This window comes from Saprolegnia parasitica, assembly GCF_000151545.1.
Source record: "Saprolegnia parasitica CBS 223.65 unplaced genomic scaffold supercont2.20, whole genome shotgun sequence".
Classification (NCBI taxonomy): Eukaryota; Oomycota; class Saprolegniomycetes; order Saprolegniales; family Saprolegniaceae; genus Saprolegnia; species Saprolegnia parasitica.
In genome coordinates, this window is record NW_012156414.1 from 188,543 (window position 1) to 201,772 (window position 13,230).

The 13,230-nt window shown below is 59.6% G+C and overlaps 8 protein-coding genes across 8 annotated transcripts in view; 2 read left to right on the top strand and 6 right to left on the bottom strand.

Moving 5' to 3' along the window:
- The window catches only part of SPRG_20106 (hypothetical protein), a gene marked incomplete at both ends in the record, with an annotated part of 1,589 nt that extends 900 nt beyond the window's left edge, over positions 1-689 (bottom strand). The window contains one exon of the mRNA XM_012344940.1: positions 12-689. Coding sequence (XP_012200330.1) covers positions 12-689 — 678 coding nt within the window. The remainder of the gene's footprint in view (positions 1-11) is intronic.
- Positions 690-1,402: 713 nt separating this feature from the next.
- SPRG_20108 (hypothetical protein) lies at positions 1,403-3,635 on the top strand (the record flags this gene model as incomplete). Its single annotated transcript, XM_012344941.1, has 13 exons — positions 1,403-1,660; positions 1,713-1,739; positions 1,786-1,868; positions 1,910-1,999; positions 2,044-2,249; positions 2,295-2,405; positions 2,461-2,683; positions 2,729-2,897; positions 2,947-3,004; positions 3,060-3,144; positions 3,192-3,276; positions 3,319-3,410; positions 3,452-3,635. The coding sequence occupies 13 exons, from the start codon at positions 1,403-1,405 to the stop codon at positions 3,633-3,635; spliced, it is 1,671 nt and encodes a 556-aa protein (XP_012200331.1).
- A 93-nt stretch (positions 3,636-3,728) lies between these two features.
- Positions 3,729-5,342, bottom strand: SPRG_20109 (hypothetical protein; the record flags this gene model as incomplete). The annotated part of the gene is made up of 1 exon (XM_012344942.1): positions 3,729-5,342. The coding sequence occupies one exon, from the start codon at positions 5,340-5,342 to the stop codon at positions 3,729-3,731; it is 1,614 nt and encodes a 537-aa protein (XP_012200332.1).
- Positions 5,343-6,053: 711 nt separating this feature from the next.
- SPRG_20110 (hypothetical protein) lies at positions 6,054-7,675 on the bottom strand (the record flags this gene model as incomplete). Its single annotated transcript, XM_012344943.1, has 2 exons — positions 6,054-6,435; positions 6,477-7,675. 2 exons carry the CDS (start codon positions 7,673-7,675, stop codon positions 6,054-6,056), a joined length of 1,581 nt encoding a protein of 526 aa, XP_012200333.1.
- A 719-nt stretch (positions 7,676-8,394) lies between these two features.
- On the bottom strand, positions 8,395-8,871 carry SPRG_20111 (hypothetical protein; the record flags this gene model as incomplete). The annotated part of the gene is made up of 1 exon (XM_012344944.1): positions 8,395-8,871. One exon carries the CDS (start codon positions 8,869-8,871, stop codon positions 8,395-8,397), a length of 477 nt encoding a protein of 158 aa, XP_012200334.1.
- Positions 8,872-8,953: 82 nt separating this feature from the next.
- SPRG_20112 (hypothetical protein) lies at positions 8,954-10,041 on the bottom strand (the record flags this gene model as incomplete). Its single annotated transcript, XM_012344945.1, has 2 exons — positions 8,954-9,226; positions 9,259-10,041. The coding sequence occupies 2 exons, from the start codon at positions 10,039-10,041 to the stop codon at positions 8,954-8,956; spliced, it is 1,056 nt and encodes a 351-aa protein (XP_012200335.1).
- A 489-nt stretch (positions 10,042-10,530) lies between these two features.
- SPRG_20113 (tetraacyldisaccharide-1-P 4'-kinase) lies at positions 10,531-11,792 on the bottom strand (the record flags this gene model as incomplete). The annotated part of the gene is made up of 4 exons (XM_012344946.1): positions 10,531-11,005; positions 11,053-11,289; positions 11,339-11,451; positions 11,496-11,792. The coding sequence occupies 4 exons, from the start codon at positions 11,790-11,792 to the stop codon at positions 10,531-10,533; spliced, it is 1,122 nt and encodes a 373-aa protein (XP_012200336.1).
- Positions 11,793-12,889: 1,097 nt separating this feature from the next.
- Positions 12,890-13,230, top strand: part of SPRG_20114 (hypothetical protein) — a gene marked incomplete at both ends in the record, with an annotated part of 828 nt that continues 487 nt past the window's right edge. Inside the window, one exon of the mRNA XM_012344947.1 lies at positions 12,890-13,221. Within this exon, the coding sequence (XP_012200337.1) occupies positions 12,890-13,221 (332 nt within the window). The remainder of the gene's footprint in view (positions 13,222-13,230) is intronic.

The window sequence follows — 13,230 nt, forward strand, 5'->3', positions numbered from 1 at the left end:
GAGATGAGCACGTTGCTGACGTTGATGGCGGCGCCAGACGCAATCCCCGAGACGACGCGGCCAAACGAGAAGAGGTAGATCTCACTCGAGACCGTCTCGAGGACGCCACCGATGATCATCGTGATCGCAATCAAAAAGAGCGTACGCTGACGACCAAACTTGTCGGCGGGGTACCCGCTGGTCATGGCGCCGATCGCACCACCGACGATCCACGCCGTGACCGCCATCGTCCACTCGTTGCCCGAGTGGCCGGGAAACATGATGCACGCCTGGTCCGGAATCGGGACTTTCAAGCAGTCGACGTTGAACGGACGGTAGTTGAGCTGCGAGAGGAGCCAGCCGAATTGGAACGACCCCATGAGCGCGACCGCGATCGTCACATAGAGAATCGGCATCGGGATCAAGGCCGCGGCGTGCTCTTCGTGCATCATGCTCTCGAGACGACTGAGCCGGACACGCGATGTGCTGCGGCGGGACGCGCGCCACGAAGTGCTCGCACGCGGCTCGCTGAGACCAGTTTCGTCGTCGTCGCGCTGTGAGTAGTCTTGAATGGCCACATAGTCGTCGTCATGCTTCGCAGGCGGTGCGTCTTGTAATGCGACGTAGTCGTCGTTGTGCGAGGGGCTGGCCGTGGGCGTGGGCACGGGTGAGATGGCCTTGGGCACTGGCAGATGTGCTGTGTTGGCCATGGAGAATTGTGAAATGATGCAATACGCTGCGGCTGCGGAAGACCTCCTCGAAGGTAATCTATGTTACTGCCACTTCGCGTGGCTCGGTTCTCTGCCGCTTCCACATCACTGCGCCAAGTAATACTATTTATGTGTGACGACGTTTCATGTTTAAATAGTGTCCACCTGCACCAGAAGTGTTTGTATGCATCGAACACTATTTGAGCTTTTATGCGATGAGACACGCGACTTTGCCTTAGGTTTGAAGTTCAAGAATGTTGGCACCAAGTCTCCCATGTGGCTGCGTTTATAGCACGAAGAATCTTTCAGCGCCCATGCACCGTGCTGTCGCCGCGTACTGTCCTGCTGCACTCGATGAATCAGTTAAATGATGACGAAAGGTCGCGGCTGAGTGTCCCTTCCTGACGACAACCCTGCCGCGCTGCCAGCCAAGAGCTGTGATGCGGCGTGACACGTGCGATGATGCTGGAGCTATGAGCCAAACACGTGCCTCTAGCGCACCCGTATCCGAGAGCAAGCGGCACGTTACGGGGCCGCGAGAGTCGTTGAAGGCCCATTTTGTATGCTTGCCAAACCGTACAATTGCGCCGTCACAAGCTGGTCATGATTTGAGCCAATCCACGCCCTCATGTGGACGTAATTTCAGCCAATCATGGCGCGTATCCAAATTCTAGCCAATCACCGCGCGTTGGGACATCTGGGGACAAAGATCGATGGAACTGGTCCTGTGGCACGACGGCCTTGGCAGCGACGATGACGCAGCGACCGACGAAGAGTCAGCGGCGCGTGTCTTGTACTTCTTCCCGCCTCGAGCCTGCGCCGACCAGCTCAACGTGCTCCAATTGCTCCAGGGCGCCCACGCCTTCGCGTCCAGCTTTGGCGCTGCAGCCGCCGACGACGCGACGCATGTCCAGCTCACGACAATGCGCTACTGCTATCGCCGCTGTGAGTCGCACGTGTGGATTGCGCTCGTACGTGTACAATGCATGAGCCTATCGCTTCTATGCGCCGTGTGTGCTCTAGGGCGTACAGACGCGCGACGACGACGCGGTAAGTGACCTCGCTCACGCGCAGCCTTGAACGCCGGCATGCCTAGGCCGCATGCAGCGAAGCAGCAATGGAGGCCGCAGTCCATCAGCTCTACGCGACGTTCCGGCTCTTCTACGGCAGCATTGAAGCGTACGACATCAAGCGTCCGTGACCGCTCATGCCAGGTGTAGGCGCCTCGCCACGCATCGCGCGGGAACATCGGGCATGGACGTTTTGAAGCAAATTGGGGCGTCGCGCAAGCTGCTTCGCAAAGCCTCCTCGTACGATAGCGTGCGATCTGATGTGTGCTTAGTGCGCTGCGTAGGCGGGTGCTGCAGGTGCGGGATGACGCCGACTCGACCGCGCTCCACGCAGCGCACGAGACGGTCGAAAGCCTCCGCGTCTCGCTTGCGCAGCTTGAAGACACCTCTCCGATCCACGAGTTTCGCCGCGTGTGCGCCGACTTTTTTCCTGTCTTTGCCCATGCGCTCGGTCTCGACGAGCAGGTGTCGTGCTTTACCGATCTCCACGGTACGCCTCGCCCAGTTTGGTCATCGGTCTGCAATTCGACGCTAGGGCTGATGTACTATCTTGAAAACAAACACCTGCAGCTACGCTTCCAGCTGCTTCTCCAGAGTCTCTCGACCGAGATTCCCGCGATCGTGTCGGCGGCCGCCTTTGTCCACGGTACTAATACTGTTGACAATATTGCATGCAGCGCCGACGGTCTCGTCTTGGGTAGGACAACTTGTCTGGACGCAGCTGCCCTTTGAGCAGCTGACATTGCTCTACACGGTACTTCGCCTCCGCGAGCAAGAGGGCCATGTGCGCGCGCACCCAGCGTCGCCGACGTCACTTTGGATGGATCAGACGCACACCGCCGACTTTTCGCCCGTGTGGGCCAGTAAGCAAGCCTACGCCGAGGTCAGCGGAAGTCCAAGTCCGCTCCTGAAGCGCCGACCGAGGTACCTACCTCGTCGCAAGATTTTATTGTGGACGAGTGAATATAGTGCGCGCGAGTACTTGGCCGAAGTCACCAATTCGTTCAAGGCGCCGAGCACTGCTGTCAACCACGGCTTTCAGTGCGTCGACGGGACGTATGCACTGCTTGGGGCAAAGGAGCTTTGGGCGCCCGCCATCTCTGTGAACGAGAAGACATGTCATCTTGTCGTGTGGCAGGTGGACCATGTCGTCTTCTGTTTGTACGGTGCTGCACGACGTAGCGTAGGAGCTGGTCGTCACCTCGGTCTTTGTCGTGGACGCAAGTAATGCGGCTGCGCTCTCACGTACTGCATACCAATGACTCGGTCGCCGTCAACCTCGCCGCATCTTTGTTTCTAGTCGTGTGTGGTGCGCTGCAGGACGCTCTCGACGGACATGCGCACGTGCGAGAAGCTTCGCGCCGCACGGCGTCGCCTCCCGTTGCGTGCGTCCTTGCATTGTGTGCACTCGGATTTAGGCACGGTCGCATAGGTCGGTCTGGCCGTTCGTCCATATGAACCGCATGACGATGGGCGTGCAGCTCCACAACCTCGCCAAATTGCGCGGTAAATCCCGGGTACGTAGCGGCCACGAGCGCCAACGATGCAACGTCAAGTAGGACGAAGCTGTCATGCCGCTGCGACTCACGGCAACCAGTGTGCCTCGACCGCTGCTGGACGTCCTCAACCACGCCCACGCTGAGATAGCTGCGTACGTTCAATTCTGCTCTTGTTTGTGTAAGCACTCTGCAGGCACGCGGCGCTGCTCGATGTGTGCGTTCAGACGCCAGGCGACGGCTGGGTCGTCGCGCGGCGATCGGGAAGTGTCGGCAGAGAGCTGTACGCGTTCTTCGATGCGAGTGTCGAGACGCTTGGCGACTTGAGCAAGAGCATGACCGAGCTCATCCTCCACGACTTTGAGAGCACGTTCATGTAGTCCCGTCCGCTCCATATCGACCCTACCCTTACCATTGCCCTGCACGACACGACGCATCGAGACGCATTCAGTCGACACATCCCATCGACTAACTTATATCGTATCCTCGTCGTCGATTGCACTCAAGAGTTTGTTCTTGGAAGAGTCGGGTCGTGGCGAAGTACGTGCGAAGGTCGCTTGAATCTCGTCAAAGGTTTGTTGCGCCGTCTCGGGCACGACGCTGTACACAAAGCCGATGACACAGAGGAGGTACCCGACAAAGAGCAAGAACGTATAGCTGCCGAGGGCCGACGGGTCGGCCAGCATCGGGTAGAAGACGCCCACGACCAAGTTGGCGAGCCACGTGCACATGGTACCGACGCCGCCAGCACCCGCGTGGAGAAAGTCGGGGAAGATTTCGGCCGAGACCATCCACGCCATCGGGCCGATCGAGAGACAGAACGCACCCACAAACAGGCCCGTGGACGCAACCGAGAGCGCGGGGCTTATGTAGAAGAGAGAGACAACGATGCCCACGGACGCGATCGCCATGAGCGTCATGAACAAGAGCAGCAGCGTGCGGCGCTTGAACTTGTCCATGATGCGGGCGGCCACCAAGATCATGGTCGTGCGCACGACGTTGACGATCGTGTTGCCGACGCGCGGGTCCGTGACGCCGGCGCTGAAGAAGATGGACGACGAGTAGTACATGACGGCGTTGATACCGCAGAGCTGCTGCGCCGAGCAGAGCACGATCGCAATCGTGAGCTGCTTGCGGTATTTTTCCGAAAAGAGCAGACTCCATCGGTTCACGCCGGCTGTCTCCTTGACCTCGTCGTCGTGGGCCGCAATTATGCCTTGCAGAGTCGCTTCGTAGTCGCACGGGCGATACAAGTGCTGAAGCTCGGCCAAGGCCAGCGTCGTCTCGCCATGGGTCACCAACCACACCGGGCTTTTCGTTGTGAGCGGGATCAAGAGGATCTGCGCAATACCCAGCACGATCGGGAATCCGACGAGGACGCGCCAGCCGTCGCCGTACCCGACAAAGTAGTGGACCGTGGTCACGGCCAGCGACCCGAACGCGACGCCGACCTGAAGCCCGGTCGAGAACATACCGCGCATCTGCGTGGGCGAGATCTCCGAGATGAGCACGTTGCTGACGTTGATGGCGGCGCCGGACGCAATCCCCGAGACGAGCCGGCCAAACGAGAAGAGAGTGATGCTACCGACGCCTGTCTGCAGTGCGCTGCCCAGAATCATGATGATGGCGTTGACAAGCAGCGTGTAGTGCCGACCAATTTGGTCGGCGGGGTACCCACTGCCGCAGGCGCCGATCGCACCACCGACGATCCACGCCGTGACTGCCATTGTCCATTGCCTCTCCGAGTGACCGGGAAAGAGGATGCACGCTTTGTCCGGAATCGGGACTTTCATGCAGTCGACGTTGAACGGACGGTAGTTGAGCTGCGAGAGGAGCCAGCCGAATTGGAACGACCCCATGAGCGCAACCGCGATCGTCACGTACAAGAGCGGTGTCGGAACCAGTGCTTTGGCGTGCTCTTCGTGCAGCATGCCTTCGAGGCGACTGAGGCGGATACGCGATGTGCTGCGGTGCTTGGCACGTACAGACAAGGGCGCCGGTGCATGCTTGGGGGTGCCCTCGATGGCCACGTACGTATCGTTGGGCGACGGCAGCGGCGTCGCGGCGTCGCCGAACGACAGCGTCATGCAGACAATGAAAAAATTGCAGTAAAAATATCGAATGCCCCGGTGCGGTCCGTTTCCTGGTCTGGTGCCAACGCCCGCCCTGCCAAATACTACCGCAGCGATATAAGCTCGACATGATCTTCAAGCTCGGGCGCCGCATCGTCTTGCTTGCATGCACACACGTGCAAAAGCGTTGTCCGTGTCTTTGGCCTCTGCCCACGCACTTGGCACGTCGTGGGCCTTGGACGTCGTGGTAGTGATGGGGAACTGGAGTAGTTGTAGCATTTCACGCTCCGTGCGAGCTTCGTTGAAGATGCTTTTACAACTTGAATCGAAACAGACTCGTGTTGTAGCCCGAAGCAGCAGCAGTGGCGCGTCAAAGATGCGCTGAATCAATATGGCAGCGAACACTTGCACCCGACTTGGTGCTCCAATAATTCACACGCATATGCTCGGCGACCTCTTCCCAGCGCTTCGCGGTCAGGCTGTACGGACAGTCGTGTCGCTCACCAGCATGACTTCTTTGAAGATATCAACGTCCGCTCTATTCGTACCACTTGAGATGGTTCCAGTACACTCGGTAATAGCAAACGTCCAGCTACGGCATGTCTCTCTTCATATAATAATCAACGACCGATTGCTTGCGCTCAGTCACTCGGACTGGTATGCTGCAATAAGGTGCAATCAGATTCCTAAGCACTAACATATTATTTTGAAGTCGACTCGACCTCGCTACTCGAAACTATCGAAGGGATCGACGTCGGCCACGGGCTTGGGCGACGGCGGCGAGACGCGGTCAAACTCGGCTTGGATCTCGTCAAACGTGCGCTGGGCAGTCTCGGGCACGACAAAGTAAATGAAGACGATGAAGATGACGAGGAGGCCAAGGAAGATGAGGAATGCATAGTCGCTGAGCACGTCCGGCTTGGAGAGCGTCGGGTACGAGATACCGACCAGAAAATCACCGCTAAAGGTAAACATGGTGCCCACGCCACCTGCACTCGCATGCAGAAAGTCTGGAAAGATCTCGGCAGCAACCATCCACGCCATCGAGCCGATCGAGAAGCAGTACGCGCCGACATACACTGCAGTCGCAAGCACCGAGAGGATCGAGCTGGAGTAGATGAGCGAGATCGAGATGCACGTCGCCGCCACCGCCATGACGCCATGCCAAAGAGGAGGAGCGTGCGCCGATGGAACTTGTCCATGACCTTGGCCGCAAATATCATGCCAATGGTTCGAACGACGTTGATGATCGTGTTGCCGATCCGTGGGTCGTTCACGCCAGCGCTCGCAAAGATGGACGACGAGTAGTACATGACGGCGTTGATACCGCAGAGCTGCTTGGCCAAGCAGAGCACGATCGCAATCGTGAGCTGGAGGCGGTAGCGTTTTGAGAAGAGCGACTGCCACGGGTTGATGCCGACCGTCTCGTCGACCATCTCGTCGTGCGACGCTTGGATCGCATGCAGAATGGCCTCCGTATCGCACGGCAGGTACAACCGGTTGAGTTCGGCGAGGGCCAACTCGGGCTTGCCGACGGAAATGAGCCAGACAGGGCTCTTGGCCGTGAACGGAAGAAGAAAAATCTGAAGACCGCCGAGCGCGATCGGGAAGCCGACCAAGAGCCGCCAGCCGTACGAGTAGCCGATAAAGTAGTGGCACGTCGTGACGGCGAGCGAGCCGAACGCAATCGCGACCTGCAGGCCCGTTGCGAAGAGCCCACGCATCTCCATGGGCGAGATCTCGGAGACGAGGACGTTGGCGACATTGACAGCGGCGCCGGCGGCGATACCCGAGACGAGGCGCCCAAACGCAAAGAGATAGATACCCGTGGACGCGCTCTGAATCGCTGCGCCGACAATCATGATGATCGCGTTGAAGTACAAGGTGCGTTGCCGACCGTACTTGTCGGCGGGGGCGCTGCTGCCGATGGTACCGATGGCTGCGCCGATGGTCCACGACGTGACGGCCATTGTCCACTCGTTGCCCGAGTGGCCGGGAAACATGATGCAGTTGTCCTTCGGAATCGGGTCCTCGCCGCACTTGGAGTTGAACGGCTTATAGTTGAGCTGCGTGAGGATCCAGCCGAGTTGAAAGGTGCCCATGAGCGCAACCGTGATCGTCAAGTACAATGCGCGTGCTGGTTGGAGCGCCTTCGAGTGCTCTTCGGTGATCATCGACTCGAGGCGACTGAGGTGGCGTCGGGACGACGAGCGATTCGTGGACCGCGACGTCACTCGCTTGCCATCGTACTGGGTTGGCGACGACGGCGGCATCGCCACATAGACGTCTGGCTTGGGCGTCGAGACGGCGCCAAAGTTGGTCGTTGGCAGGAGCTGTGTGCCGGCCATTGCAAGTTGTCAAGTGCTATGCCAACGCGCCAAAGATCGCGGCCCGTAGGTTGCGGCGCGTATCTCTGTGCACCACCCATTCTATGTTGCGGATGAGATTGAACTTCCAAACGACGTCGAGCGCACGCCACGTCATCGTGTTCCCGCCAAGCCTCCATGAGCTACCGCGCGCGCCTCTGTGGATCATGCATAAGGCTTGGAAGCACACGCGATGTGGACGAGCGGCAGTGCAGTTATCGTTGCGAAAACATGCGCAACGAACGGATTCTTCTTCTTCAAGGTGCGCCAACGGCCACAAGACGTGCTGGCGTGAGAAACCAAGGTGTCCGACCATGGGTCCGTGCAGGGGCACGATCGGCCCGTTCATTTAATCAAGTGTTGACTATACTGTACTAGTTGCGCAGCCAAAAAGCGCACAGTGGTCAGTGCACAGGGCGCTTGCACGACCAAGCGCTTGTCGTCGCACCAACTTTCACATCGACGGGCCAGTTGCGACTGTCGTGTTGGGTGCTTGCGCGGCGCACGGTTGGACTTGCCAAAGACGGTGCACGCTTGCAGCCATTCGTTGCCACAGGTTTTACCGGATGCAGCCAAGGTTGGAAACGATCGCTGGCGCACCGTATCCGGAAAAAGAACGACCCGACTGTTCTAGAACAACAACGGCACTGTCGTCACACAAAAAGACACAAAATTAGTTTATAAATCTAGTTGACGAGTACCTAGTCGATGCTCGCGTACGGGTCCAATTCGACTTGGGCCTTGGGCGACATGACCGGGAGCGGGTTGAAGAGCAGTTGGATCTCGTCCGACGTCTTGTGCGACGTCTCGGGGAGCATCACGTACGTGAACGACGCGTACCCGACGAGGAAGGCGAAGAAGAGGAGGAAGGCGTAGTTGGAGAGCGCGTTCGTGGCCGCGATCGACGGGTAGAAGAGGCCGACGATGAGATCGGCGATCCACGTGGTCATGGTGCCGATGCCGCCGGCCTTGGCGTGCAGAAAGTCGGGAAAGATCTCGGCCGTGAGCATCCATGCCATGGGTCCGATCGAGAGCGAGAAGGCGCCGACATAGATGGCCGTCGAGAGGAGCGAAATGACGGGACTCGCATAAATGAGCGAGAAGACGACGCCGAGCGACGCGACCGCCATGACCGAGAGACCCGACACGAGCAGCGTGCGGCGCTTGACCTTGTCCATGATGCGCGACGCGACGAGGATGCCGCCCGTGCGCACAATGTTGACGATCGTGTTGCCGATGCGCGGGTCCGTGATGCCGGCGTCAAAAGATGTCGGACGAGTAGTACATGATGGCCGTGATACCGCAGAGCTGCTGTGCCGAGCAGAGCACGACGGCGATGATGAGTTGCTTGCGATAGCGCTTGGAGAGGAGCGCTTGCCACGCGTTGATCTCGGCCTGCTCCTTCTCTTCCTCTTCGTGGGCCGCGATCATCGCATTGAGCATCGCCTTCGTGTCGACCGGCGCCACGTACAGACGCGTCATCTCCTCGACAGCTTCGTCGTGCTGCTGGTGGGCGACGAGCCAGACGGGACTCTTGGCCGTGAACGGCAGCAAAAGATCTGGACGGCGCCCATGACGACCGGGAACCCGACGAGGAAGCGCCAGCCGTACGAGAAGCCGACAAAGTAGTGGCACGTCGTCACAAGGAGCGCGCCGGACGCGATGAAGATCTGGATACCCGTGCCGAGCGTACCGCGCATGTGCGTGGGCGAGATCTCGGTGATGAGCGTGTTGGCGACGTTGATGGCCGCGCCGGACGCGAGGCCCGAGATGAACCGACCGACCGAGAAGAGGTAGACTTCCGTGGACGCGGCCTGGACGGCGCCACCGACGATGATCACGATTGCGTTGAGAAAGAGCGACCGCTTCCGGCCAAACTTGTCGGCAGGCACGCCGCTGCACATGGCGCCAATGGCCGCGCCGAGAATCCACGTCGAGATGGCCAACGTCCACTCGTTCTCCGAGTGGCCCGCAAACATGATGCACGCTTCGTCAGGGATCGGCACCTTGTCGCACTCGAGGTTGAACGGACGGTAGTTGAGCTGCACGAGGCACCAGCCGACCTGGAGGCACCCGATGAGCGCGACGGCCGCCGTAATGTACAAGGCCGACGTCGGCATGAGCGCGGCCGCGGTCTCGTCGGGCAGCATGGCTTCGAGGCGGCTGAGGCGGACGCGGGACGTGGATCGGCGGGACGCGCGAAGCGAGCCGGTGGACCCGGTGCGCTTGAGGTCGTCCGTCTTGGCTTTCGGTGAGCTCTTCATCGGAAGGTACACGTCGGGCTTGGGCTGGACCGTCGTCGGTGTGGCAGGCGCCGGCACGTAGGCGTCGGTTGGTGTCGAGGCCATGGTATTGGGAGGGACAGCAGCCGTGAGGCAGTGGAGTGGTGCTGGGAAGTGGAAAGTTGTAGAATGAGCTGGTGGATATCTGCTTGATTTCTCGCGTGCGTATCTTGGCGCAGCAGAGTGGTCGTTTTTTACGGTCGCTGATTTATGCGCCCGTGAGATAAGCAAGCCAGTGGTTGGATTTTGATACACTGGATGCGACACGCTAATTTGCTTGTCGCGGACCTGCTGCGAAGACACGTTAGCATAGAAGATGCAGACCCTGCATGTCTTGTCGGCGAATGACGGCACGGGCCGGAACATGGTCAGCACCGAGCGCAACTGCGTGGGTGGCTGCGGGCGTCGTCGTCCTCCAGAGCTTTTGCATGTCTGTGTTGGCTGTAGACAATCCTTTCTTGTACACTACATGCTCAGCGATAGCGTTGGAACAGCGAAATCAACCGCGGTGACGAGCATGGAGCAGAGCATGTAAGCGGTGCTTGCGTTAGGCGATTACGCCTCGAATGGTGTCGCTAAAAGCTTGTCGATGTGTGCAAAGACAGCGTCGCGCTCTTGGATGAAGGTCAATTGGCTCAGCGCGACACGGAGCTCGTAGTCAGCACCCAAACTTGCCTGGAGGAGCCCGGGGGCTCGGAAAAAGTCCTTCTCCGTGGTCACGACAAGGACGTCACGGCCATCTCGGTGCGTCTCGATCGCCGACGCAACAGATTGGAGGTCCTCGGTGGTGTACGCGTGGTGGTCGGGGAAGATTTCCATGTGCAGCGCCGATGCTGGAAAGACCTTGCGCAACGCGTCTTGGAACGATGCGGGGCAGCCAATACCGCAGAGGCCGACGACAAGCGCGGTGTCTTTCGTCGCGAGCGGCGGCGCCACGCGAGTCTGGACACATGCAGCCGCCTCGGACACAAGGGGCAGCGCCGTGATCTCCATGCGCGTTGTCGCGACCACCGCGTCCGGGCGGAGCCACCTATACCGATGTTATAGCACATGCCTTGAAAATCCAGGTAGCCAGACGGGCGGATTCGGGTCGTTAGTGCGGCGACCTCAGTCGGTTGCAAGTGGTCGGCGTGGTGAAGGATCACAATGTCGGCACGCGGCAGCGCAACCTCAGGGCGCTCGCGCAAACGTCCCTGGGGCAGCAGCGCGCCGTTGCCAAATGGATTGTACGCGTCCAGCATGACGATTTCAAGATCCTTTTGCAGCGAGTATTGCTGCAAACCGTCGTCGACCAGTGCGATCGCCGCCTTTTTACTACGACAATACATAAGATCTCAGGTGCGATCATATAGCCAAGAGGCACCTGCTGTGCGCGCATATCTGCTTCATTGCTGCCTCGTAGCGGTGCGCGCCCAGCGCCAGTGCGCTCTCTGGAAACTCGGCAGCAAACATCTTCCACTCGTCGTCGCCGTATCCCTACGCGTGCGAAATGATACTTTTCTTAAGCCCGCACCAAGTACCCGAGACACGAGCATAAAGGGCACGTCACGCCCAGCGAGGTACCGCGCCACGTGGTGCAGGCACGGCGTCTTGCCCGTCCCGCCCCACGTGACATTGCCGAAGCTGATCGTGCGCAGCGGGAGGCGTTGGCGCGGTTGTGAGGCATAGTAGGTACGGCGAAGTGCACTCAGAGAGCCATAGAGAGCGCTTAGAGAAGAGAGCGCCCCTTGCACCAGCGGGTGCTGCTCGTGGCGGTCCAGCATAAGCTGTCGCCACACGGCGCGCCGCAGGTCGCGCTGCCATTGCGTGCGGGCCATGACGGATTGGCTGGTTTTATCCGTACAAATCCAACCAATCACAGAACGACAATCCGATCCGAGGTTGACAAGCAGCGCTGTAGACAGCAGCGAGTGTAATTGCTGGACGTCGCACGGGACGAGGCACGAGGCAGCCACGCCGTCGCATTCTCTAGCGCCGCTCAAGAAACAGGCGCCTTCTTCGACAGCAGAAAGAGTGCTGTGTCCACCCCCCGTGCACGGTCGGACGCGCGACTACGAAGCGTAGCACGCTCGGTCTCTCTTGTGGCGGCGAGCCACACGGAGTTTGCAACGGCGGCGCAATCGCTTACCCGTGAGCGACGCAGTCGTCGCTGTTGTTGCTAGCAGGTGTGTACCTCGCTGGTCCGTGGCTTTCCCACGCACTTCCTTTTCGCGTACTCGCCTTCTTCTGACGCTTTACCCGAGGCGCTCGCGCCGATTCGCCGTTGGCTGGGTACGAGGGTTCGAAAGACATCGCTATTCGGCGAGGAGCAAGGCTTGAGAACAAAGGGACCTGGATGCCTGCATGTTTATGCGCACCGACAACAAGGCTACGTTCGTTCGCCCGCTCCTCTGGAAGCGGCACCGTAGCACAGTGGAAACCTCCCATCCCACGCTTCAACGCCGCCTCAAGACTTGCCTGTCGTTCGTTCACTCTGTACGAAGAGCGCAGCGACAGCAAGGCTGGAGCGACGGCGGCCCTCAGAGTCGTCGATTATGCCGCATCGGTCGTTGCGACCACATCCAACGAAAGCCAACACATCCGACGGCGACAGACAACAGCAGGGCGATTCCAGGCGCGTGCCACGCGTAAAGAGCGCGAAAAGTTGAAGTCACTTTTATCTGCCCCATCCACATGTCTCAAATCAAAACACTGTTTTGGTCCAGCTTTGGCCACCAATCCTGTGGTTTGAGACCTCGCGGTAGCATAAAACCGGCTTTGTCACATGTTGCCAGGTCATCAGGTTGCGAAGACACGCACGCACGCGCTACACACGTGAATCTTAAGAAATCAAGCGGCCCCTCCAGCTCATTCTACAACTTTCCACTTCCCAGCACCACTCCACTGCCTCACGGCTGCTGTCCCTCCCAATACCATGGCCTCGACACCAACCGACGCCTACGTGCCGGCGCCTGCCACACCGACGACGGTCCAGCCCAAGCCCGACGTGTACCTTCCGATGAAGAGCTCACCGAAAGCCAAGACGGACGACCTCAAGCGCACCGGGTCCACCGGCTCGCTTCGCGCGTCCCGCCGATCCACGTCCCGCGTCCGCCTCAGCCGCCTCGAAGCCATGCTGCCCGACGAGACCGCGGCCGCGCTCATGCCGACGTCGGCCTTGTACATTACGGCGGCCGTCGCGCTCATCGGGTGCCTCCAGGTCGGCTGGTGCCTCGTGCAGCTCAACTACCGTCCGTTCAACCTCGAGTGCGACAA